The sequence below is a fragment of the Carlito syrichta genome, unplaced genomic scaffold (genome assembly GCF_000164805.1).
Source record: "Carlito syrichta isolate Samal-C Ts95f unplaced genomic scaffold, Tarsius_syrichta-2.0.1 Scaffold304732, whole genome shotgun sequence".
NCBI lineage: Eukaryota > Metazoa > Chordata > Mammalia > Primates > Tarsiidae > Carlito > Carlito syrichta.
Genome location: NW_007248828.1, coordinates 120,456 through 144,538, shown reverse-complemented (window position 1 = coordinate 144,538; position 24,083 = coordinate 120,456). Strand labels below are relative to the sequence as shown.

General features: G+C 47.5%; 1 protein-coding gene across 1 annotated transcript in view; it reads left to right on the top strand.

Moving 5' to 3' along the window:
* The window catches only part of MBP (myelin basic protein), a 111,513-nt gene extending 87,963 nt beyond the window's left edge, over positions 1 to 23,550 (top strand). The window contains exons 5-9 of the mRNA XM_008060790.2: positions 10,612 to 10,719; positions 12,356 to 12,391; positions 12,739 to 12,771; positions 16,564 to 16,683; positions 21,917 to 23,550. Coding sequence (XP_008058981.1) covers positions 10,612 to 10,719; positions 12,356 to 12,391; positions 12,739 to 12,771; positions 16,564 to 16,683; positions 21,917 to 21,961 — 342 coding nt within the window. The 3' untranslated portion in view covers positions 21,962 to 23,550. The remainder of the gene's footprint in view (positions 1 to 10,611; positions 10,720 to 12,355; positions 12,392 to 12,738; positions 12,772 to 16,563; positions 16,684 to 21,916) is intronic.
* Positions 23,551 to 24,083: the final 533 nt, after the last annotated feature.

Below are 24,083 nucleotides of genomic sequence, written 5' to 3'. Positions count from 1 at the left end.
ACATTCCTCTCTCGGACAGGAAATAAAGTAAGAGCTTGACTTATTTTTTTCCTAACCTCAAAACTCCAGGCACCAGTGGATATTCATTGTTCCCCCCAAGACACAGCATTTTCTACACTGACTCCACCAGCGTATCTCTGTCAGTCAAATCCAAGTGCAAACAATGGTGCAAATGGTGAGTTTCTATTTTCATAAAACAGCTGCTGTGTGCAAAGGAATGAAATCTTTCCCGGAGCTGACGACTACTGATTTTCAGGTGTGTCAGGCGCAACCAGTCTGTCATTCCTTCCAAGTTTAAGAACTCCCAGCTCTCCCCGGATCTTAAAACAAGTAAGAAAACAGAAACCCTTCCTGATTTCTACAAAGGCCTTGTGGCCGCAGTCCGATGCCATGTGCCTGTGTGCCCCCTGCTGGCGTTGGGCATCAGCGCAGGTTGAGGAAAAACAATTTTTCAAAAAACAATACAAGACAAGTTATTGGAAAAAAGCAGTGTATTTAAAAAATAAATGAAACGGCCGCCCATGATCTTCCTCCTACTGTTTTTTAAGCTTTTTAGCATAATGTCATTTTATTTGCCAACAAAAAGGTTTGTTGTTCTTTTATGTTGTTTTGTTAATTATGGTGCAAATCTATCTTGACATGAAAAGCGCTCCCTGACATACTATTGAGTAAAAAAAGAAAAATCAGGTGAATCAAATATTGTGTATAGTATGATCATTTTAAAACGATTATTAAGATATGCACTTGCGTATTTTATATGAGCTTATGTACAAAGCCATGTCTAAAAATGAGGTCATCAAAGTATACAACAAGGTCATCCCTAAGTGGTAGAATTGCTTCCACAAACTTTCTTATTGTATTTGATATCTTTATTTTATATGGGTAAATATTATCTTTCTAAACAACAGAAAAATTTCATTTTTAAAAATCAGACTATTTTTTTCCAGCTTCAGTTGTCCCAAACAGGCATGCCAAATATTTTGCTGAAATGTCCTGGCTTCATCCCAAGGCCGATGGCCGTGGGTTCAGCGTTATGGGATCTCCCCCAGTTTCTGATTCCTTCTCTGGTCCTGCATTCACTTCTTATTTTACGATGCAGCTCAGCTTCTAATTCTTCCTTTGTCTTTCAATCACTTGCAAGGAAAATGGGATACTTTAAACAGGATGGAAACAGACGAGAAGACACAAGTCTCAGTAAATAACTGCACTGTTGAGAATGTTGGCTTTTTTTAACCTTAATGAATACAATTAAGAAGCACTTCCTTAGATAATTACTAAACATATGTCCTAAAGACTAACTAACTCAGCAACAGAAATCCTTTCTCTCCTAGAAAGCCCCAGTTCACCTGGCCACCCTCAGGGTGACCTTATACGTCACAAGTGTTCCCATGACCAAGCCTCAGAACTTCTGGATGGGACAGCCGGGGAGAACTGAGGTATGTGGCTGGCCCAGGCTCTCAGAGGTCTCCGCAGGGAGGTCAACTGAGTGAGCCACCCCCTCAACAGCCCCTACACTGGTCTGTGAAGTGGCTGCATCCCCTAGGGACCCCCCCCCCCGGGCCTTCCATCTCCCTCCCCTCAGCATCCTTCCGGTGTTTCTTTCAGGCCTAGCACCCCTCCAATTCTTTCATACCCAGGAATAGGCTTTCTTGTTTACAGAGACGTGTGAGAGAATGGGAGATACCTACTCCCCATCAATTGCAAAATAGATCCCCCAGAAAATGCTGTTTTTTTAAAGTCAGGATCTCACCTTGTCGCCCAGGCTGGAGTGCAGTGGCATGATCACGGCTCACCACAACCTCGACCTCCTGGGCTCAGGTGATCCTCCTGCCTCAACCTTCCGAATTACCTTCAGACACGTGTTACCAAGCCTGGTTAATTTTTGCATTTTTTTGTAGAGACAGTCTCACTATTTTGTCCAGACTGGTCTCGAACTCCTAGGCTCAAGCAATCCTTTTGCCTCGGCCTTCCAAAGTGCTGGGATTTACAGAAATGAGCCACCACACCCGGTCTACTTTTAAAATATGTTGACTAACATCCCCACCCCCTGTGCCTTGTGGAAACTGACCCTTGCATGTTCCTAGAAGTGACCTGAGCAGGTTTTGTGGTGTCTCCAGTGTAGATGTGGTGGTGCCAACTGAGGGATTGATGTGAGAGGACAGGCCTGGATCAAGGAATAGGAAGAGTCAGGCTCCTTCTAGATTCATGAGGCATGGCCTAGCTGACCCGAGGACGTTTTGCAGGTTCTAGAACCAGGCCACCTCCTGAAAAGAGACCAGACGTAGGACCTGCTTCTCTGTCTAGCAACCCCAAATACTCTTTGTGTAACTCTCACTTCATAAATGCACCTTCAAAAGGGCAGCCATGTCCTAATGCTGTGACTGGTATTCTCTCAAAGAATAAGGGATTCTCTGCCAGGAGGGTCCACTTCAGGCTGCTGAGGAAGGAGAGTTGGGAGCTTGGGCATCTCTTCTCAGAGTCATGTGAGGGCTCAGGAATGTCATAGCCAGGTCACATCAACTGCTCCAGGGAAATCTGATCACTTAAAATGTGACTCAGGTCCTGGCTTGGTGGCTCATGCCTGTAATCCTAGCTCTTTGGGACGCTGAGGCTGGAGGATTGTTTGAGCCCAGGAGTTCAAGACCAGCATGGGCAACATAGCAAGACCTCGTCTCTACAAAAAAAATGCAAAAGTTAGCCAGTTGTGGTGGTGCGTGTCTGTAGTCCTAGCTACTCAGGAGGCTGAGGTAGGAGGATTGCCTGAGCCCAGGAAGTTAAGGCTGCAGTGAGCCATGGTAGTGCTACTGCATTCCAACCTGGGTGACAGAGTGAGACCCTGTCTCAAAAAAAAAAAAAAGTGACAAAACTATAGCTAAAAGGTTGAAACAACCCAAATGTCCATGGAAGGATGGATTGGGAAACAGAATGTGACATGTGCATACAGTGAAATATTGTCCAGTCTCAAAAAGGACAGACATCCTGACACACACTTCAACATGGATAGAACTTGAGATATGGTAGTAAGTAAAATAAGTCAGTCACAACAGGATCCGTGCTGTGTGATTCCATGAACATGAGGTCCCTAGAGTCGTCAGATTCCTCAGGACACAAAGTAGATGGTGAATGCCAGGAGCTGGGGAGGGGAATGGGGAGGCAGTGTTTGAAGGGGACAGAGTTTCAGTTTGGGAAGATGAGAAGGTTCTGGAGATGGGCTGCACAGCAACATGAATGTGTTCAATGCTACTGAGCTATACACTTAAACATGGCTAAAACGGTACATTTTATGTTATGTAAGTAATATTTTGAGCCAGCCCAATGGCATTAAGCACATTCGCATTGTTGGAGGCTAAGGTGGAAGGATCACTTGAGTCCGGGAGTCAGATACTAGCCTGGGCAATATAACAAGACTCTGTCTCTACAGGAAGTTAAAAAATTAGCCAGGCATGGTGGTGCATGCCTGTAGTCCCACTACTCGGGAGGCTGAGGTCACAGCTGGAGCCATGATTGGGCCACTGCACTCCAGCCTGTGCAACAGAGTGAGACCCTGACTCAATATATGTGTATAGTAAACAGTGACTCAGACTCAGCGCCATGTGACCACACAGGTGCTGCCTAAGGCCACCCCACCATGAAACTGAGCTCTTTAGCAGCTAACTAAGCTAAAACCCATATGTAGGGTTTTAGCAAACACCCCAAAAGAGAGACCTTACCAGATTATCCTTCATTCTTCGGCCACTGTTCAAAAATGGCCCCCTAGTAAAATATCAGAGCGGAGAATCCTCTCAGCGAGTATCTGTTTCAAGCTCCTCCTTTTTACACATCACTAACCAGAAGTCCCCAACAGACTCAGGGGACAGCTCAAGGCCACCAGACTGTGGTGCCAGGCCTGGGACTGGGGCCTCCTGACCCCGCAGTGAGCACTTTCTACTAGGCTGCAGTGGAAGGAGTTCCTCTGTTTGTACCTCCATCCATTTCATATTCGCCGAGTTGCACTATGTGAGCCAATCTGTCAAGGGCTTTGGGGAATTATTCTTTCTTCCTCCAAGAGATTTCGATCTAGCTGGAGAGGAAGATGCTTTTGGAAAGCTAAAAAGCACGTTCCAATGTCAAATGAGGGGTCCCAGCCAAAAGATGTTGTATTTTCAGAAGACAGAGATGTTTGGGCAGGGAGGCCAATCCAGGCCAAGGTCACCGTGCCAGCAGGAACCTGGGCTGTAATGAGAGGGTCAGTTAGAAGGAAGACCGGAGACTTTGGATCAGGAAATTGTCATGATGGTATAGGTTTCCACGTGTTCAATTCTCGGTTTCGTAATACTAGACCTTGTTGAGAGACCTGGCTTTATTTTGCTGTATAAATTAACAGAGCAAAATGTCCTTGTCTCTGGTGCAGAGTTCTATGAGCCATAGCACATGTATTGTTTATTGCAGCCATCACTACAGTAAATCACCCCGAAAACCTCCCTCCTGATTCTCTTCTGTGGCCAAGTTGCAGCCTCCCCCGCTCCCTGACCCTGCTGTGGCCTCTCACACTAGACTTGGGTCTCTTCAAGGATGTCATGTGAAATCACATAGCGCGAGCTCTTTTAGAATGGCTGCTTTTACTCAGCATGATGCCTTGGAGATGCACTGAGTTGCTACTGTGTATATCAAAACCTCCTCCTCTTTTGTTGCTGATAATGTTTTGTATACGGATACACCACGGTGTGTTTATCCCTCCATCACTGGGGAGCATCTGGGTTGTGTTGTGTGTGGTCCAGAAAGGATGACCTGAGCTGCTATCCACATTCATGTGCAAGTGACTGTGTGAACATCAGTTTTTATTAAAATTTAAATTCTTCCTCCCTCAAAAAAATAGGTGACCAATATATTTATTACAAAAACCATTTCCAAAACAACCGTGCGTGGTGGCTCATGCCTGTAATTCCAACACTTTGGGTGACCAAGGAGGAAGGATTGCTTGAGCCCAGGAATTTGAGGCCAGCCTGGAAAATATAATGAAACCTTGTCTCTACAAAAAAAAAATAAAAATAAAAAAATTAGCTGGCCATGGTGGCATGCATCTGTAGTCCCAGCTACTTGGGAGTCTGAGGCAGAAGGATTGCCTGAAACCAGGAGACTGAGGCTGTGGTTAGCAGTGATCATGCCACTGCACTCCAGTCTAGGTGACAGAGACCGCCAACTCAAATATATATATTATATATTTAATCCTTTATCATTCAAAGCAGGAAATGACAGTGTCATACAGCAAGTGTGTGGTCCTTTATAAGAAACTGCTCAACTGTTTTACAAGTGACCTTTGCATCCACAGCAATTCATGAGGGCCCTGGTGGCTCCACATCCAACACTTGGGATAGTCAGTTTTCATTTCAGCCATTCTCAAGGCAGGTAGTATCTCCTCATGGTTTGGATTTGCATTTTCCTAATGGCTGATAGTGTTCATCATCTGTTCGCGTAGCTTACTTGCCTTCATACATAAGGCTTGGTGGTTTACTGAAGTATTTTGTCATTCTTTAACTAGGTTGTTGATTTTCTTCCCATTGAGTTTTGGAAGTTCTTTGCATATTCTGGTTTCAAGTCCTTTGCCGGATATGTGATTTGCAAATATTTGCTCCCAGTGTGTAGCTTGTCTTTGTATTCTCTTAATCATGTCTTTTGCATAACTAAAGTTTTAGACTTCGGTGAGGTTCGATGTATCTATTTTTTTCTTTTATAGATCATGTTTGGAGTCAGGTTTGAAAAATTGCTGCCTACCAAGAGGTCGTTCAAACTCTCTTCTACGTCTTCTTCTAAAAGTTTGTAGTTTTATATTATAGGTAGGGATCATTTGGGGTTAAATGTGGTATAAAGTGAATTTGGATTGAGGTTCAGCTGTTTGCATAAGGATTTTCCACTGTTCCAACATTGTTGAGAACATTATTTTTCCATTGAATGATCTTTGCACCTTTGCCAAATTGTTGGTCAGGTTTGAGTGGATACATCTCTAGACTCTTCTGTTCCATTGACCTATGTGCACCTTCCTCCTCCAATACCACATTGCCTTGAGGACTACAGTGGTCTAGTAAAATCAAGTCATGTGACTTCTCTGACTTTATTCTCTTTCACAATTGTTCAGCTATCTTGGTTCCCTCGCACTTTCATATAGTTTCAGAATCAGTTTGTCTGTATGTAAACAAAATCACATCAAACCTGTATATCAATTTGAGCAGAGAATCAACATCTTTACTATGTTGAGTCTTCCCATTTATGAATATAGTATGTGTCTCCATTTATCTAAGTCCTCTTTGATTTCTTCCACCAGTGTTTTCTAGTTTGGGGCATAAAGATTCTGTACACTTTTTGTTAGATTTATACATAATAATTTGTTTCTTTGATGCAATTATACATGGTAGTGTTTTTTTTTTTAATTTTGACGTTTTAATTGTTCATTTCATATATTAAGTGTATGACTAATTCCTGTAGTCCCAAGTCTTTGAGAGGCTGAGTGGGGAAGATCCCTTGAGTCCAGGAGTTTGGGTTCAACCTGGAAACATAGTGAGACCTCGTCTCTAAATTTGTTTTTAACAATAGGTATATGATTGACTAAATGCCCTTTTAGTAATAGGTTGTTATGATGATAATATAACAATAACTATAACTATATAACTACTTAAAATTATTTGTGCAAAACCAAAAAGCCCAGGTCAAAGTCCTAATTCAGTCACTCTTCAATGCATCGATAATCCCAAAATTTATGTGACTCCGTGACAATTGTTCTATTTACCTAAGATCTATCCAGTGTGCTTGGTTCTGCATTAAAAGTGAACTAAATAGTCTACACGTTCATTCAACAAACAGTTGATGCTTATTGTATACTTAATTCTGTGCTGAGGACCATAAATAAACCAACTGCCTTTTCCCTGGACAGTTCTGATCTCTGATTATATAAACCCTACCAACTTCAGGTGTACCTTAAAAGATTCCAATTACCTTTCCCTCAAAAGTGTGGGGACCAGTACATATATTATAAAAAATAACTCACAGAAATATGGCCTTTTTTCCTTTATCATTCAAAGCAGGGGTGCATAATTCATATTTGAAATGTTATTATCTACAGCGTGTTTCATTGGCTCACAACATGAGAGTTTTAATACTGAAATCTGCAGAATGCAACTGAATATTTATTTCTTTAAAAACCCCTATGCAAAAGTTGAAAGCATTTTTCTACTTTACTCACAGCATGAGCGATTTAAAGGTGAATGAACTTTTTGTGACTCAAAATTCAATACACAGGATGTAGAAAAACAGGTTGCAAACAACACCGGGAGAGTGGCTTGCCCTGAATTTTGGGCTGTTTCAATTCTTTCTAACCATTAGAGTGGGATCTGATTAATAACTTCATCTAGTAGACATAAAAACCACTAGTGGGTATTTGTCTTACAGTAAGTTTTTAAAACAGTTTTCTGGCTCATCTTTGTTTTTTAATTCTTAATTGCACTCTCCCTCTCTTGTTGGAGGAGAGGAGTTGCAAGGTGGGCTGGGGGTGGCTGGACACAACTGGTCATTGAACAGAGTGGCATCAGGGAAAAGACAGATAACATGAGGAGAGGCAGAAGGTCACTTGGGTTCTCACAGCATTCGCAGAGAGAATACGTTGGAACAAGAAGAATCTGGGGCTTGAACCAGGACTGCAATGCCTCCACTTTGTCCCCGGCTGCTCTGACATCTTCAAGTCCAAAGGCATCCAGCATCTGCCACTATGGAGACCAAGCATGATGACCTCACTCCTCTGTATGTGGAAGACTTGTCAGTGGATAGGCCAGTGCCTGTCCATGGAGTCTCGTGCGGCCTTCAATGGGTGGAACAGAATGACTGTGGCCTGTAATCTCTGGCTAAAATACGGTCACAGTCCCAGTGGTTAACAAACGAACAAGAAACACAAAACAAGAAAGATGCAGTTAAGTGGTAAAACACGTGGTGCCAATTATTACTGGATCTTTCCTTCATCATTAATGTATTAAAAGTCCTCAAGCAGAGACTTTGTCCGTTTCCTTTCGCTGCACTTGCAGGACTGGGACCACGCCTGTCGCTGGCGTCTAATCTGGATTGCGTCGGGCCCAGGGTGAGGCATCCGAGATGAAGAACCAGGTGCTCTGTCCCTGAGGGGCTGACAGCCTGGTGGAGGAGAGGGACAAATGCACCTGTTGATGCCCTGCTGCACCCACAACCCCACAGCAAGGAGGCTGTGGACAAGCGGGGCAGGAGACAGAGATTGGGATGCTGTTGCCCAGGAGAACTGAACAATCTAAGACGGGAGATGCTGGGGACAGAAGGAGGGCGTGGTGACAGGGAGAACCCCCACTCCAAGGCTCGGGGTGAAGGACACGTGACCCATTCGCACAGCAGACTGGCGTGGCTGGGGAATCAGGGGTGTGGCAGAGAAGGGACAGATACCACAGCAGGGGAAAAGCTGGACTGAGTGCACTGGGAGTTCTGACTCCTAACAAGGCTGAAGCTAGAGCACAGAGCCTGCAGGAGGTGTTCAGGGGTGACAGGGCTCATTCTGCCGGCAAGGATGGTCCACTGGACATTGGTAGATGGGAGGGACATCAGCCCTGACCTGTGCGTCAGAAAGCTTTTTCTGCCGCAGTGCTGGTTAAGCTGGGAGGGCCTCGAGGGGCAGAGCATTCCAACAAGGCAGGGGAAGGACCTTGGCTCCTTCTGCCGGGTGAACCGGGCTAGCAGGGACCGGGGAGGTGGGTGAGCTACTGTTACCCACGTGAAGAGCTGGGGGTAAGTGCAAGAAAATTTTTTTAAATGTGGGGTACAATTCAGGATTAGGTATATAAGTGATCATCACACAGGTAAAATTCGGGCCTCCCTCTGATCCCCACTTGGCCTGGTTTGAGATCAGATACCCTTATTGATGTTATGTGCCGTCCCCCTTCCCTAGCAGTTTCCAGCTACTGTCAATCCCTTTCTTATAGTATTAGGGTAAACATTTAGGGTCTGCTTATGAGTAAAAGAAATGTCTTAAAGTTTTTTAACCAAGTACACAGGGAAGTCGAGCTGAGGAAAGAGTCAACGGTCCACCCCTGAGGGTCTGGGACCCATATCAGGCTCTACCACAGAGGTTGAAAGTGAATAGGAGCCAGGGAGCCCTGAGTGTTTTGCAAACACTGTCCCTGGAAAGGCTAGCATGTGATCACCATGGAATTAAACCCACTGCATCGTCGTGGCAAGTTCCAGAAGAGCACACTGTCAGCTTCTTGGGGGGTCACACTGTCCTCTAGAGGAGAAGGGAGACCGGAGGGAAATGCTTCGAGTGACTGCAACACGTCTAGCTGATTTGCTGTAGAAGAGACAATGCCAGGCCACCCAGCTGAGTACCTCCAATCCTCTGAACCTCCTCCTGCTCAGGGTGGGTTCTTCACGTGCATGATGTTTTTGCGCCAGTGGGTGCTGGGAATCTCAAGAAGAGAGCGAAGGGAATCAGCAAAATCTGCTCTGCAAGAGTCTCTGAAGCACCCTCCTGGACTTTCAGAGGTCTCAGGGTGGCCCTCTATTCCTGTCAGCATTTGCAGCCAACACAACCCATGGAGCCTGTGGAGACCACTACTCCCCGACCCCTGGGGGTTGGTTCTTCTCCCTCTGGAGCGGGAGCCTCTCCAGCAGGTCTTCCCAATGGCTGTCTCCAGAGCAATTCTCACTGACCTGGAATGTTCTGGCTCTGCTGACTATGAAACAACCTCAGGCACTCACACCCAGTCATTCCTTTTCCCCTCCTCCTTACTCAAGGTGTGGAAGAGATCATCCCAACTCAGGCAGACTGGGTGCAACGGAGACACGAGACATTTATGTTAAGAAACAGAGGCTGGCTTGTGTCATACAACCGTTCCAAAGCTGATTGGCTGACTTGTCTTTTGCTGTTATGTGTGTTTTCGGGGTCATTCCTGAGCATCTTCCTTTATTCAGAAGCCTAGGGATAAATCATGTTTTCTCTCCACACTTTGCCTAACCTGCTCCTGTTTTAGACAGAGTCGCCCTTAAAGCACCTTCACGTCCCCTCTGTCCACTTATTTGACTTCAGGAGAAACAGATGCTGAGTCAGTGATAGAAATGTCTGTACAGCACAGTACAATTACATAACCACACACCCTGACACTGAGTCCTACACCCGCCCAGTGTGTCCTGCGGCACACGAGGGCTTCCTAGCATCAGGTCTAGATTCAAAAAATCCAGACCAGGCTGGGTGTGATGGTTCATGCCTGTAATCCCAGTACTTTGGGAGGCAGAGACTGGTGGATTGCTTGAGGCCATAAGTGTGAGACCAGCCTGGGCAACATAGCGAGACCCTGTCTCTACAAAAAAATTTAAAAATTAATCAAGTATGGTGGCATGCACCTGTAGTCCCAGTTTCTTGGGAGGCTGAGGTGGGAGGACCACCTGAGCCCAGGGTCGAGGATGCAGTAAGTCATGATCGTGTCACTACACTCTAGCCTGGGCAATAGAGTATGATCCTGACTCAAAAAAAAAACAGTCCAGAACATAAAGGAGAAGGGATACAGCGTCCCCAAGGAGACAAGACACAGGGATGCTGCCCTTGCCTAAGGATGCCGTGCCTCTGTCTTTCAGGACTCACACCACGCGGCAAGAACCACTCACTATGGCTCCCTGCCCCAGAAGTCACAGCATGGCCGTGCCCAGGACGAAAACCCTGTAGTGCACTTCTTCAAGAACATTGTAAGTGACGGTCTTCAGGGGAAGGGGTCCCAGGGGGTAGGCCACCATAACCGTCATGGGACATGAGCACATTTTCGGTGACAGCAAGGCCCTTGTCAGGTTGAGGTTAGCTGCTGGAGCTCAACCCTTATGCCTCGAGTTCCAAACAGGTGCTTGCAAACCTCCAGTCGCTCACTGAGCTGGGTGTTCTGCCCAAGAACTCACTTCTCTTGGGACGAGACACCATGTCACGATGCTTAGTTTAAAAGCACAGGCTTACAGGCTGGGCATGGTGGCTCACACCTGTAATACCAGTACTTTGGAAGGCGCAGACGAGAGGATTGCCTGAGTGCAGGGATTCGAGACCAGCCTGGAAACTTAGTGAGACCTCATCTCTACAATAAATAAAAAAAGTAGCTGGGTGGGGTGGCAGCTACTTGGAAGGCTGAGGCAGAAGAATCACCTGAGCCCAGTAGGTTGAGGCTGCAGCGCCTGTGAGTATGCCACTGCTTCTTCGCCTGGGCGACAGAGGGAGATTCTGACTCAAAAATAAAATAAAAGCACAGGCTTTGCAAACCTACAAAGACAGTCAAAAGAGCAGAGATTGTCAAGGGCCAGGGGAGGGAGGGACGAGCAGGTGGAGTGTGGAGCATATTTAGGGCAGTGAAGCTGCCCCATAACATGTGGTCACAGTGGCTACAGATTAGACATTTGTCCAAATCACAGAATGCATGACAGAGTGACCCTAATGGAAACTATGGACTTTAGTTAATCATGTATCAATATTTGTTCACCAATTGTGGTGAATGAACCACACGAATGTAAAATGTTACCAATAAGGGAAACTGCCAGGGTCTAACTGTCTGTAATTTCTACACAATTTTTCTATAAACTTAGAACTGCTCTGCCAAATGCAGTCTGTTAAAAATGAGAACAATCAGCAGTAACAGGACACTGCTAGAGGAAGGGGGGCGGGGGCAGCATGTAACACCACTAAGGGTACCTGACCCTAAACCAGGGGATATAAGCATCACTTAGGGGCCCAAACTTCACCTGCCCATAAACTACTGATGTACCTAATCCTGACTTATACCCCACGTCTTTACAATAAAGAAAAAAATGAGAACAAGCCCGCAGGCTTCTGACCATCAAGTCTCAATGTTGCAGACGTTTCATGGAATTATTGTGATGGGTGAGTTTAGGAGCCCCAGACTCGAGGTCATCCCCTCTCATGCTCCAAATGTCAGAGGACACTTTCCTTCCTGCCCTGGAAGGGCTCCCAGTGAAGGTCATGGCCTCCATCAAGTGCAACGGGTGTGTGTCTTTGCTTTGGGCCCAGACGAGCCAGTTCCCTCGCTGCTGGGACTTTGGGAGGGAGTTTCCACTCTCTCAAACATGTTCTGAGTGTTCTGGAAGACTTGGGCCATCTTGGATAGCCTTTGAGTCTCGGGTACTACGTTTTTTGACCAAGTAGGCAGAAATGGAGAAGTGGACAGAAGGCAGTTGGGTTCTTACACCTAAGGGACACTAGTGCTCTTGGGAACAGGAGCTAGTCAGGAGAGAGCAGGCAGTGACACAGGACCCTCCAAGAGAGTCAGGGCTGCTGGGGGTGGAGGTCCCCCATGCGGCCTCCCCACTGTTCTCTGTGTCTTTCCAGGTGACACCTCGCACACCTCCTCCATCACAAGGAAAGGTAAGACCTATGGACGTTTTGATTAACCATCACTTATTTCGAGACCTTCTCTGAACCCCAAAACATACCCAAAAGAGAGTTGGGCTCAGCTACCTGAATTCATCCCAAAACATGTTGCCACACGACTCCCAGGTAGCACAGGCAGAGAATCCCTGCATTCTTACCTCCACCCAGGTCCTCACCATGGTCCTTACCTCAAGGTTCCAGGCAGACGTGCCTCCATGGGCAGGTGGGGCTGGTATGCCATCCCAGCGCTGTGCTGTTTTGATGATTTTTCTTGTTTATTAAAAGAACTATCTTCCCCTCACTGATCACCATGTCACTCTTTCTTTCTCTTCCTCACGCAGGGGAGAGGACTGTCCCTCAGCAGATTTAGCTGGGTAGGTGACAAACATGCTTCCGTCCAGCTTCCTCCCGGCCTGCCACCCCTCAACTTTTTTTTGTTCTGCTGTTTCAGTTGCTTGATGCCACCCCCTCCTTTCTTTCCCATCAAGAGCAGTGGCCTCAGCTGCACATGGCTGGCTTTCTCTTTCAGAGGGGAGATGACAAACGATCTTCCCTTTCAGCGTATTAAGGCCTCTGGTTTCTGAACCCAGGGTTCACTGCAAGGCCAAACCCTCCTTTCACAGAGGGTTCCTGGCACACCCGGATCCTCCCAGGGGAGGAGCTATGCCATGTTGAGAATTATTCTAATCTCCTTCTAATTGATGGGAAAAACAAGTCCCAGAAGTCCAAATGTGGGACTGTAGTGGGCTTGCCCGTCTAAATAACCCCAATGTGAGTAAATTTTCCCCCAACTAAATTGTCAAGGAAAAATGATACCACTGATGGAAAAAAAGAAAAAGAAAAAAGAGGCTGAATTCAGTTTTTCAATGTATGGTAACCTCACTAATCCAAAAGATTTTGGCCTAGATTTTGTTTTAGTAATAACTGAAACTTAGCTATCAAACCATCCAGGAAGCTCTCCTTAGGAATTTTAGGCTTTTTAATACCAAGAGCAAAGTTCCAATGAAGATTTTAAATGATTAGGTTCGTTTTCACTTTCTTGTGTATTTAGAGTCTGGACCCATTTAAAATGCCTACCATTATATCCTAATCAAACTTATACACTTTAGTTCTCGCAAATATCAAACATGGTTCCTACTGTATAAACATTTTCAGAATAAAATGGAGGAACTAATTGCTTGGAGACAGGTCTATCTCAGGAACTACAATACCCATACTCTAAAGCAGAGCCCGCCTGACAGTTGGCAAGCATCAGAAAAATGGATGAACAAATGTTAAAAGAGAAAAAGACAGAACAAGGGGAAAGAAGACCGTGAAGAAAAAAAGAACAGGGGAAAAAATAGAAGGGAGTGAGGAGCGAAAGGAAAAGAGGGAGGGAGAGAGCATTTGAGAGAAAAATCGAGAAAAGATTCCAAGAAGCTCCTGAATTATTCCAACATATTTGCTGAAACATTTTAAATTAATGCATATTTGACTTGCTTTTTCTGACCTAATTAATTTACCAAAAAATAACAATAGTGTAGCAAATTTATAGAGACTGGCACTTGCAGCCAATTAATCTTTGATTTTCTGTACCAACAGGAGATAAAGATGATATTGAATAATGAATTCCATTTTTGACCCAGAAATCATATTTTAGCTCCCCGCTTGACCTGCTTCTTAATTTTCTAGGAGTGGACTTTTTGGGCAGTATGCACAGTCCTCCTTGGATGTGGCATAATGGGGGTCACACAGAGCCCATTCCAACTGCCAGCTACCTTGCGTTCCTCCCTGCATTTCTCCATTTTGGGCTCTACTAACGTTTGTTGAATTTCTCTTTCTTCCAAAGCAAAGTCCTTCTCTGCATTTAGTCTGCTGTCTGTCTGTTTTCCAGATCCTCGGAATGTCCCCTTGTGGGGAGTTTCCAAAAGCCTCACCTTCTATTTAACTATATTGTGTGTTTCCTGGTAAATTCTAGGTTGTCCAAAGATAAATGTGACTAAGAATTTGAATAGAGGAAAAATCAAGCTAGCTATCAATCTGAAAGTCAATCCCTGAATTTAGTTCTTGGAAGCTTTACTTTTGGAGAAAACCAATAGAATGAGACAAGCCAAGTGAGCACTCACACGGGAAGCGAATTTTCCGTCTGGCTGTTTGTCCTTCCCTGCCTGTCATCTCCTCTCTGCACCATCAAGAAGCAAGCGTGTCCATGGAACCCTCAGAAAGGCGAGGGCGGTGCTGGCTGCCCTCTTGTGCAGAGTGCTTGGATCTTCTTTGCCACACATTCCTTGTCTCTTACCTCACTAATTATCACATTAAGTAGTTGCCTGGGTTCTGGGGGTCAGTGTGCATTCTTAAGCATGGGCTGAAGGAAGGGAAATGGTAGAAGTGGCTTCTACAGTGTGAAGTACCTGGCAGTGTACCCTGAGCCTGGCTCAGGAGACTTGAGAGCCTCTGGCCTTTCATCGTCTTCACCTCCACAGGAGGGATGGGTGCAGTTGTTCCTCCAGGTCCTTCCTGTCCTAAAAATCTCTCATGAAATTAACAAGGGACTGGACGCTGCCACAAAGGGTATTGAAGGGTAGGTCAGGGGATGGTTCGGGATTTTTTTAGAGTCCTCAAGAGAGGAAATAGTTTCCCCTCCTTTTTGGCAATTCATAAAGGACATCTGGGCTCCATCCTTGGAGTAGAGATCCTGCCCTAAAAAGTTAACAGTCTTGCTAGCCCTCCACTAGACCATGCTTCTCAGTGAGAAGACCTTTCACTCGAAATGTTAATGCTTATCGTGTCTGGGATACCCTCCTCTGAGCCTCTCCATCCTTTCCTCATGTTTACAGTGGAAGTTTCCAATCGAAAAGACAGCAGATTGGAAAAGAAGCTGGTCCCAGGACACATCTGTTCTTAAGTTCCAGTGATCTCATGCCACTGCCACATACCACCAGGAAACTTTCTTCCCTCCCCTACTCCATATTTTAAATTAACTTTAAATTTAATTTTATTATTAGAAACAGGGTCTTGCCCTGTTGCTCAGGCTGGAGTTCAGTGGAGCAATCATAGCTCACTGCAGCCTCAAACACCTGGGTTCAAGTGTCCTCTTATCTTAGCCTCTTGAGCAGCTGGGACCACAGGTGTACACTACCACACCTGACTAATTTTTAATTATTACTTTTTAAAAACTTTTTCGCAGAGATACAGTCTTGCTATGTTATCCAGGCAGGTCTCAAACTCCCAGCCTCAAGTGATCCTCCCACCTCAGCTCCCAAAGTGCTGTATCCTCATTGGATACATGAAGAAACAAGTTCAGAGAGGTTCCTACACTTGCCCACACTCACACAGCTAGGAAGTACAGAGCTGAGACCCTGCCTGGGCTGTCACCGAGGTGTGGCTGCCCCTTGTGCCAGCCTGGCCTGTTTCCTTCCTTCTGACCGACTCAGCAACCCAGGACTCCTGGTAAAGGTCTTAGTCCCAGGTCAAGCTGTGACCAGGCAGATCAGAGAACTGATCACCCTGCGAGAGTTTCCTCCAGACCAGAGAACTAAGAATGGCTTTATACTTTAGAAAAGATACAGGCCTCAGAATTTTACTAAGCCCAAGGCTTCTTGCCCCACCCCCCAGCCCCACCACCAGATAGACCCCTAAGGCAGCAGAACAGATGTGAACAGGATCCAATCTGTGCAAAATGATCAGAAAGGGCCCCAGGGACAGGGCATTGTGTCCTATGCTGACCCCAGGACTTCAAGCGCCCTCTGGACAATAGGCACGTGCCCAGTTCAGACCCCCTAACGGCTCCCTCAAAGCAGCACAGACAGGAGGCTCTTTTCCCTGACTTGCTTGTGCTTGTCATCTTCTCTCGAACACCCCACAGCATAGAGAAGGTAAGCAGTGGTTCCCTGAGTGGTTCAGATTTTTAAAATAAGTGTGTGTGGCCACATGTCACATGACAAGGCCTCAGCCTGAGCCAGAACCCTCTCTTGCTGCAGCAGCTCCTGGTAGACCTGGGACAAGCGGCCTCCCTGGTCCCCGTCCTCAGCTCGATGCTGGCTCATGGCTCGCAAACTACTCACCAGACCCCTTGTGGCCTGGGCCTTTCCCTGTGGTCCTGGTAGCAGCACCCAGTGGTACCCAGTGACCTCCCCTTCTCCACCAGCACTGCAGGGGTCTGAGAGCTCTCTGGTCTTTTCCGGCAGGGAGCTGAAGGGCAGAAGCCCGGATTCGGCTATGGGGGCAGAGCGTCCGACTACAAATCCACTCACAAGGGATTCAAAGGGGCTGATGCCCAGGGCACGCTCTCCAAAATCTTCAAGCTGGTAATGTATCTTCTTCCCATGGGGTTAGCACGAGAGGGCACTGCTTGGGGCCCGGCGGGACATGTGGACTGTGATCAGGCAGCCCAGCTCTGCTGTGTGGGGCGAAGGGGTCCCAGTTCACCCCATCCCCCTGAACAGATGCCAGGGCAGAAAGATCCTAGTTAAGAGAAAAGTTCATACCAGAACCCCCTGCTGAGCTTGGCCAGGAGTGGCAGCCACCTCAGCTCTGGCCACACAGTGCTCTGGGCAGTCTCTGTCCCATGAGGAGCAGTGGGCCAGGTGGTTGGTGTGATCTGTCTTTCTTCACACCTTGGTTTTCTGAGAAGTTCATGGACAGCGAGAGATGTTTTGGAAAGGGCTGCACATGGGTTGGTTCTCCAGGCATTTTCCAAAGTTTCATTCTGGCTTGCACTGGGCCTTGACTCCAGAGCAGGGTCCAGCTGGACATGAGGTTACCCCATGCTGGGGAGATGGGAGTCCAGGAGCAGGAGCAGACAAGGGGAAGGTCATTGGAGCCACATCAAGGACTGCCCAGGAGACTCCAGAAAGGGAGCGACCCATCAGCTAATATGAGCCTGGAATCACCAGCCCCAGGTCAAACTCCAGATCCACTGCTTGTCTGATCCCTGTGTCCCTGGCCCCCAGCCCCCCGAGACTCAATTTCCTCATCTGTGAAATGGGGGTAGGGCCAGGTGCAGTGGCTCATGTCTATAATCCCAGCACTTTGGGAGGCCAAAGTGGGAGGATTCCTTGAGGCCAGGAGTCTGAGACCAGACTGGGCAACATAGTGAGACCTCATCTCTACCAAAAATAAAAAACTTAGTTGGGAGGGGTGTCGTGCACCTATCGTCCCAGCTCCTCAGGAGGCTGAGGCCGGAGGATCACCTGAGCCCAGGAGGTTTAGGCTGTAGTAAGCCGTGATCATGCCACTGCATTCACTTATTCCACAAACCATGTAAGTGAAAGGGGTGACGGATACAGCACGATTGGTGAGTGCTGGCTAGGACTCCTCACAAACAGTAACTGTTATTATTGTTAACAATAATGCCAACTTCACCCAGAAAGCCCTCAGATCATAGAACAGTGCTCTAATTAAGCAAAGGGAGGAGCAAATGAAACTTGGAGTGTAAGTCCACATGGGACGCAGCACTCTCGGCCTCTGTTTTGGAGGAGACCAGGTCTCCCAGGGTATTTCCCTGGGGCCCCGAGGGTGTCTTTCTTAAGAGAAGCAGGACAGTCACCTGCAGTCCAGATTCTTACTCTAAGCCGAGCCCCAAGCTCTCCCCAGGAATGTACCCTTGAAGCAGTCCGCCAACTCTTCATCCCAGAGGCCACAGATGCCTAGCACAGGACACCCATGTGCCAGAGGGGACTCTGCCTTCCCAAGCCTGCACAGGGGCTCGATCCCAGGCCAAACAGACTCTGAGAAGACAGGGTTTGGGCAGGTGGTGGAGGTGGCACTGCCCAAGCTCCCTTGCCTTGTGGCTGGGCCTCAGTGCCTCCCCTCTGAGGCTGCCCTTGAGCTAAGCCCTGTATCGACTGAAACTTGACTGTCAGAAACTCCATTTCCGCCCATCTTAGGGCACAGTCTATTCTAAATCCACTCTAGGGTGTGACAAGAAGCCCTTGTGTGGCCTTGTTCCTTCCCAGGCCCCATTCCAACCTTGGAGGTCGCCATCATTTCCCAAAAAGGCCCTCCCAGGCTTCTAGAACTGGGGGCACTGAAGTCTCAACTGCCTAGAAGCCAGACATGGCGTTTGGGGGCAGTTTCAAGGCTGATTTGAGGCTTCACGTAAGCTTTCTCCATCCCAACTGTGAAGCAGGTCTTCCTCGCTGTAACCTGTCCCAGAATAAACACTGTCTAAGCTGACGCTCCTACTCATTTTTTTTATTAGAATAAAAACCCAGGCCCCACTGATGTCACAAGATCCAATATTAAACAGCTGGGCGCAGTGGCTCATACCTGTAACAATCCCAGCATTTGGGGAGGCTGAGGTGGGAGGATTGCTCGAGCCTAGGCGACATAGTGAGACTTCGTCTCTACAGACAAACAAACAAAAATAGCTGGGCGTGGTTGTGGGCACTTGTAGTCCCAGCTACTCGGGAGGCTGAGGCCGAAGAATCTTCTAAGCCCAGGAGGTCAAGGCTGTGGTGAGCTGTGATTGTGCCAGCGCACTCCAGCCTGGGTGACAGAGAGAGACTCCAACTCAAAAAAAAAAGAAAAGAAAAAAACACAGCTATGACTATTTATAAGGTGTCCCACACGCCACCGAAAGACACACAATAGGAAAGCAGAGGTTGAAAAATGAGAGCGTACTCATGTATTACTCATGTATTGCACAAAACCCTGTTGCCCAGGTCACTGAAAGATTAGTGATCCCTCGAATATTTCCTTCAGACGCAGGAGAGCCGAGTTGGTGCCTAAATCAGGATGAGTCGGTGCTTAGTCCCAGATGTTCCTAGAATATTGTATGCAGACACAGGAGCTCCACATTGGTGCCTAAGCCAGGCCGAGTCTGTGCTTTGCCCCAGACAACAGCCCCTGGGCTCAGTGCTCTGCCATGTGCAAAGGCGGGAGTCCAGGCACAGTAGATGCACTCCCAGGTTCTTGTTCCACAGTAGCTTTGTCACCTTGTGTCCTCCGGTCAGTGATTGCCATGTGTCTGGAAAGCAAGCGTTGTGTGGACTTCATGTTATAGATATTTCTAGTCGTGGGCGAGAGAAGGTGCAGTACCTGTCCTGGGAACTACCTTAGGCTGTTGACCCTGGGGGTTCTGTTGAACATGACTTGCTTTATGTCAGATAAAAACATAGGCAAGAGCCACTCTTCAGCATAAATTCTGAGTAAGAAAATAAATCAAACCACAGACAATCGAGTACCAGGCCCAGTGGAACATATGGAGCCTTCATTCTGGAATGTGGCCACAAGGGAGCAGTGATGAAGCCCTGGAGGGGCAGTGACTTCTGGCCTGAGCCCAGGACTGCGTTCAATGTGCCCACAAGTGACCTCCAAGCCTGACCAGTAGATAAGCTGCTTCTGAATCACTGGAATGTCAGACCCACGTGTGGGCTCCACCCCAGACTCACTGCAACAGTGTCTGAGGGTAGACATAGGTGATGGCAGTGCTGACCTAGGCTTTGGCAAAGATGACCTAGGTATTGACAGTGGTGACCTAGGGTAAGTATTGGCAGTGGTGATCTAGGTGTTAACACTGGTGATCTAGGTGTTAGCAGTGCTGACCCAGGTGTTGGCAGTGCTGACCTAGGTGTTGATAGAGGTGACTTTTGTATTGATAGTGGTGACTTGGATAGGTATTGGCAGTGGTGACCCAGGTGCTGGCAGTGCTAACCTAGGTGTTGACAGTGATGACCTAGGTGTTGACAATGGTGACCCAAGTGGTGGCAGTGCTGACCTACATGTTGACAGTGGTGACCTGGGGAGGTATTGGCAGTGCTGACCTACATGTTGACAGTGGTGACCTAGGTGTTGGCCAATGGGACACTGTCTTTAGGAATGTGAAAAAGCAGCTTGCCTGTCCCTTAAATGATTTATTTATCAACAGCTCCCTTAAAGGAGTTACTTAACAGCATAGAGGCTCTTTTTTTTTTTTTTGAGTTGGAGTCTCACTCTGTTGCCCAGACTGGAATGCAGTGGCCACTCCCGGCCACCACAGCCTCGACCTGCTGGGCTCTGGCGAGCCTCCCGCCTCAGCCTTCTAAGTAGCTGGAACTACAGGTGTGTGCTACCACGCCCGGCTGATTTTTTGATTTATTGTAAAGATGAGGTCTCGCCAAGTTGCCCAGGCAGGTCTCGAACCCGCAGGCTCAGGCAATCTACTCACCTCGGCCTCCCAAAGGACTGGGATTACAGGCTGAGCCACCAAGTCCAGCTGAGGCTCTTTTATAATGCCAAGTACATACTTGGAAAAAGTAAAACCATAATAGCTCAGAATGGCCCCCTTGATCTGCTACTCACTCTGCACTCGGTTCCGATGTGTTTAGTGCTTTGGTCTTCAGGGTCCCAGGCAGTGTGGAGAAGGAAGCATTAGGCCGGGTTGGTATTAGCTACATGTTGGTCTGTTGTGTGGCCAAGAGCACGTTTCTTGTTTATCTTTCTTTCTGGGGGCTCGTGGTTGACACCGAACTTTCAGAGATCAATTTTTTCCACCCACAACCTAAGATAAAAGAGGAAAACACAAGGAAAAAAGAGACTAAAATTTGAACAGAAATTTTAACACACACAAAACTGCAGCTCTCCTTTGTCCAAGTGGCATGACTGTACCTTCTTAGCATGGAGACCCATGCAGGCCAGTTGGACACACCTGGGCTTCACTTCTGCTGTCAACTCTTTTTGTAAATTTCAAATTGTGTTTGTACAAAAAGCAGGTGAATCCTTGGCTTTAAGACAATTTTAAGTCAATGTGTATAGACAAACCGCTCTGTGTAATTGATCCATCTTGGGGCATGGCTGATGACATGGCAATTAGGAAGACTGTCCCCAGGGGTAACGTGGTTGTCCCCTCTTCTCTGGTGTACATAGCACGGGTGCACCACAGTCTCTCCAGAGCAAGTTGCTCCTGTCTTGTTAACCGACCATTCCCCTTAGTCACCCTGGAGTCTCCAGCTGAAGAATAGGCTGCCTATTCAAAGCAAAACAATGCAGTGAACATACTTTCCCCCACAAGAAGGCCATGGGGATACACTGGGCTCCCCAACCTGGAGCCTGGAAATCAGATTCAGTGAATTTTTTTCCTTTTAGTTGGGGTCTCACTCTCACCCAGGCTGAAGTGAAGTGCCATGATCATGGCTCACCACAGCCTCAACCTCCTGGGCTCAAGCGATTCTCACCTTAGCCTCCCCAGTAGCTAGGAATATAAGCATGCACCACTATGCCCAGCTACTTTTTTAAACTTTTCTACAGAGATGAGGTCTTGCAATGTTGCCCAGGCTGGTCTTGAACTCCTGGGCTCAAGCAATCCTCCTACCTCAACCTCCCAAAGTCTTGGGATTACAGGTATGAGCCGCTGCACCTGGGCTGGATTCAAATGAATTTATCCCAAGGCATGGGAAATTCCATCAACACCAGCCGAGGGAGGTGTGAGAAATGGAATGAAAAGACTGACTCTATTTGTTGTCGCTTCTCTCTGCAACGCAAATGGAAGAGAGCCCCAAGTAGTCTGCATCAGGGTGACTCCAGGTTCTCTCATCTAACTCCTCTGTCTTCCTTTTTTAGGGAGGAAGAGACAGTCGCTCTGGATCGCCCATGGCCAGACGCTGAAGCCCTGCCTTGATGTTCTAGAGACCTGCCCTCAGCTTCTTAATTTAACTGCCTTAAAACTTTAACACTTTTTGCCCTGAGTACCTAGTTAGAGCAGACACCCTCTCCCCTAATGTCCGTTGCACTATGCACACAGTAGGGTCAGGTCCCTGATATCCTACTGGCAATTTCTGGCCGTTACATAGAGAAAATGAAAACAGAAAACGGTGAAACTGTCACTTTGTGTTGGAAACCGACGTTTCCTGGGGACTTCCCCAGCCATGCGCCCCCAGACATACGTCGGTCTTCGCAGCTGCAAGTGCACGGATGTCCCTCCAGTTCACCCCTCCATTCTCGGACTTCCTTTTCGTTGTGGTTGGGGCACCCCAAGCTTTGGCCAGCACTGCTATGGAGGCGCACTCTGTAGAGACAGAGGACCAGGCGGCGGGAGGACTGTTGTGATCCAGCTTCCTTTGGTTTTCTTTTCCTGCCCCTTCTCTCACCTCCTAAATTATCTTTATTTTTCCTAACAGGATTAGACAGTCAAGGAGTGGTTTACTACTCGAGGGAGCTTTCGGTATGTGACATGCGGGCCGGGCAGCTGTTAGAGTCCAACGCGGGGCAGCACAGAGAGGGGAGCACGCTCCCAGGTGGCCGCTGCTCCCGCACCCCCACTCGCTGAATTCGTGCGTGGCAGAGAGAGGAGGAGGAGGCAGCCGTGGGCTGGGCCGTGGCCGCGCGCAGGAAACAAGGTCTTCTTGGAGATTAGGTGATGGCGATGACGTGCAGGTGGCCTCTGGGTGTCACCGTCACTCCGCGTGTTAGCACCGGAGCGGCCTCTGCACACAACCTCGTTTCCAGGCCAGTGCCCACAGCCGGAGAGTCCAGGGAGACTCGCGCGTCTCGGAGCAGAGCGGTAGGAGTCCTCTGGGTGGCCTCACAGTGTCACCCTGGTCACTTTCGACACTGGGTGTGACCGGGCTGTGCCTAATGGCAGTGCATATCGGCAAACACTAACCTTTCGTGAGAAGATAACCGTTGCAGCACCTCGCCTCCTAGAGATGACCCGTCCTTTGTGGACAGACGTAGGCACGCTCCCATTCCTGAATACTGACAGACGCACAGGCTGGAGTCACCAGCTGTGCGAGGGCGACCAAGAACTTTCTGGGATCGTGCCTTCTCTAATACCCACTGACATTTCCTTTCGTTCCCCCTAACATACTCATCCTCGCCTTTTGATTTGAGCGTGTCCATTACAGGCCTTCCAAAGAGCCCACACTAGCATCGTCCTCCCTTAGAACGAAGACGAGGAGTAGTCGACGTAATGCCAAATGCATCTCTTAATCCCGTTCTAATTCTGAATGTGTAGTGTGGGTTTAATATAATGTCAATTAATATAGAGCCTCCATAATGAGAGGGTTAAAAAAAAAAAGGAACAAAACTCCAGACACAAAACCTCCAAACTGTTCACCACAAGCCCTCTGCGTCTGGGCTGACCGTGGCTCTGTGGTCTGTACTCACAGTTGACCTCAGACAGCAACAATGGGTCAGTGGAAAGTACACACTGTTCTTGAGTACCAAAATAAAACAATAAACTTTTAATGATAATTGCAAGGGTGTCTTTTTTTGTGTTCTGGTCTGTAGCATATAGGCCCACAGAAAGTGATCACAATGACTCAAGAGCTGATGTGAGTACAAGTCTTATAGACACAAGGCAGCAGTGCCTACCAGGAGGGTGTTACCATCAGAGAGCTTGTGCTTTTATGAAAGAAAGCAGAATAGATCAGGCACAGTGGCTCACGCCTGCAATCCCAGCATTTTGGGAGGCCGAGACAGGAGGATCACTTGAGCCCAGGAGTTCAAGACCAGTCTGGGCAAAACATAGCAAGACCCTGTCTCTCCAAAAAATAAAAAATTAGAGGGGTGTGGTGGTGCACACCTGTAGCCTCTGCTACATGTAAGGCTGAGGTGAGAGAATTCCTTGAGCCCAGGAGTTCAAGGCTGTGGTGAGCCCTGATTGTGCCACTACATTCAGTCTGGGTGACAGAGTAAGACCCTGACTCAAAAAAAAAAAAAAAAGGGGAACAGAAGTCACTGTTAGGGTATTGATTCTCTAACTCACCAGGACAAAAATGTCCAATTT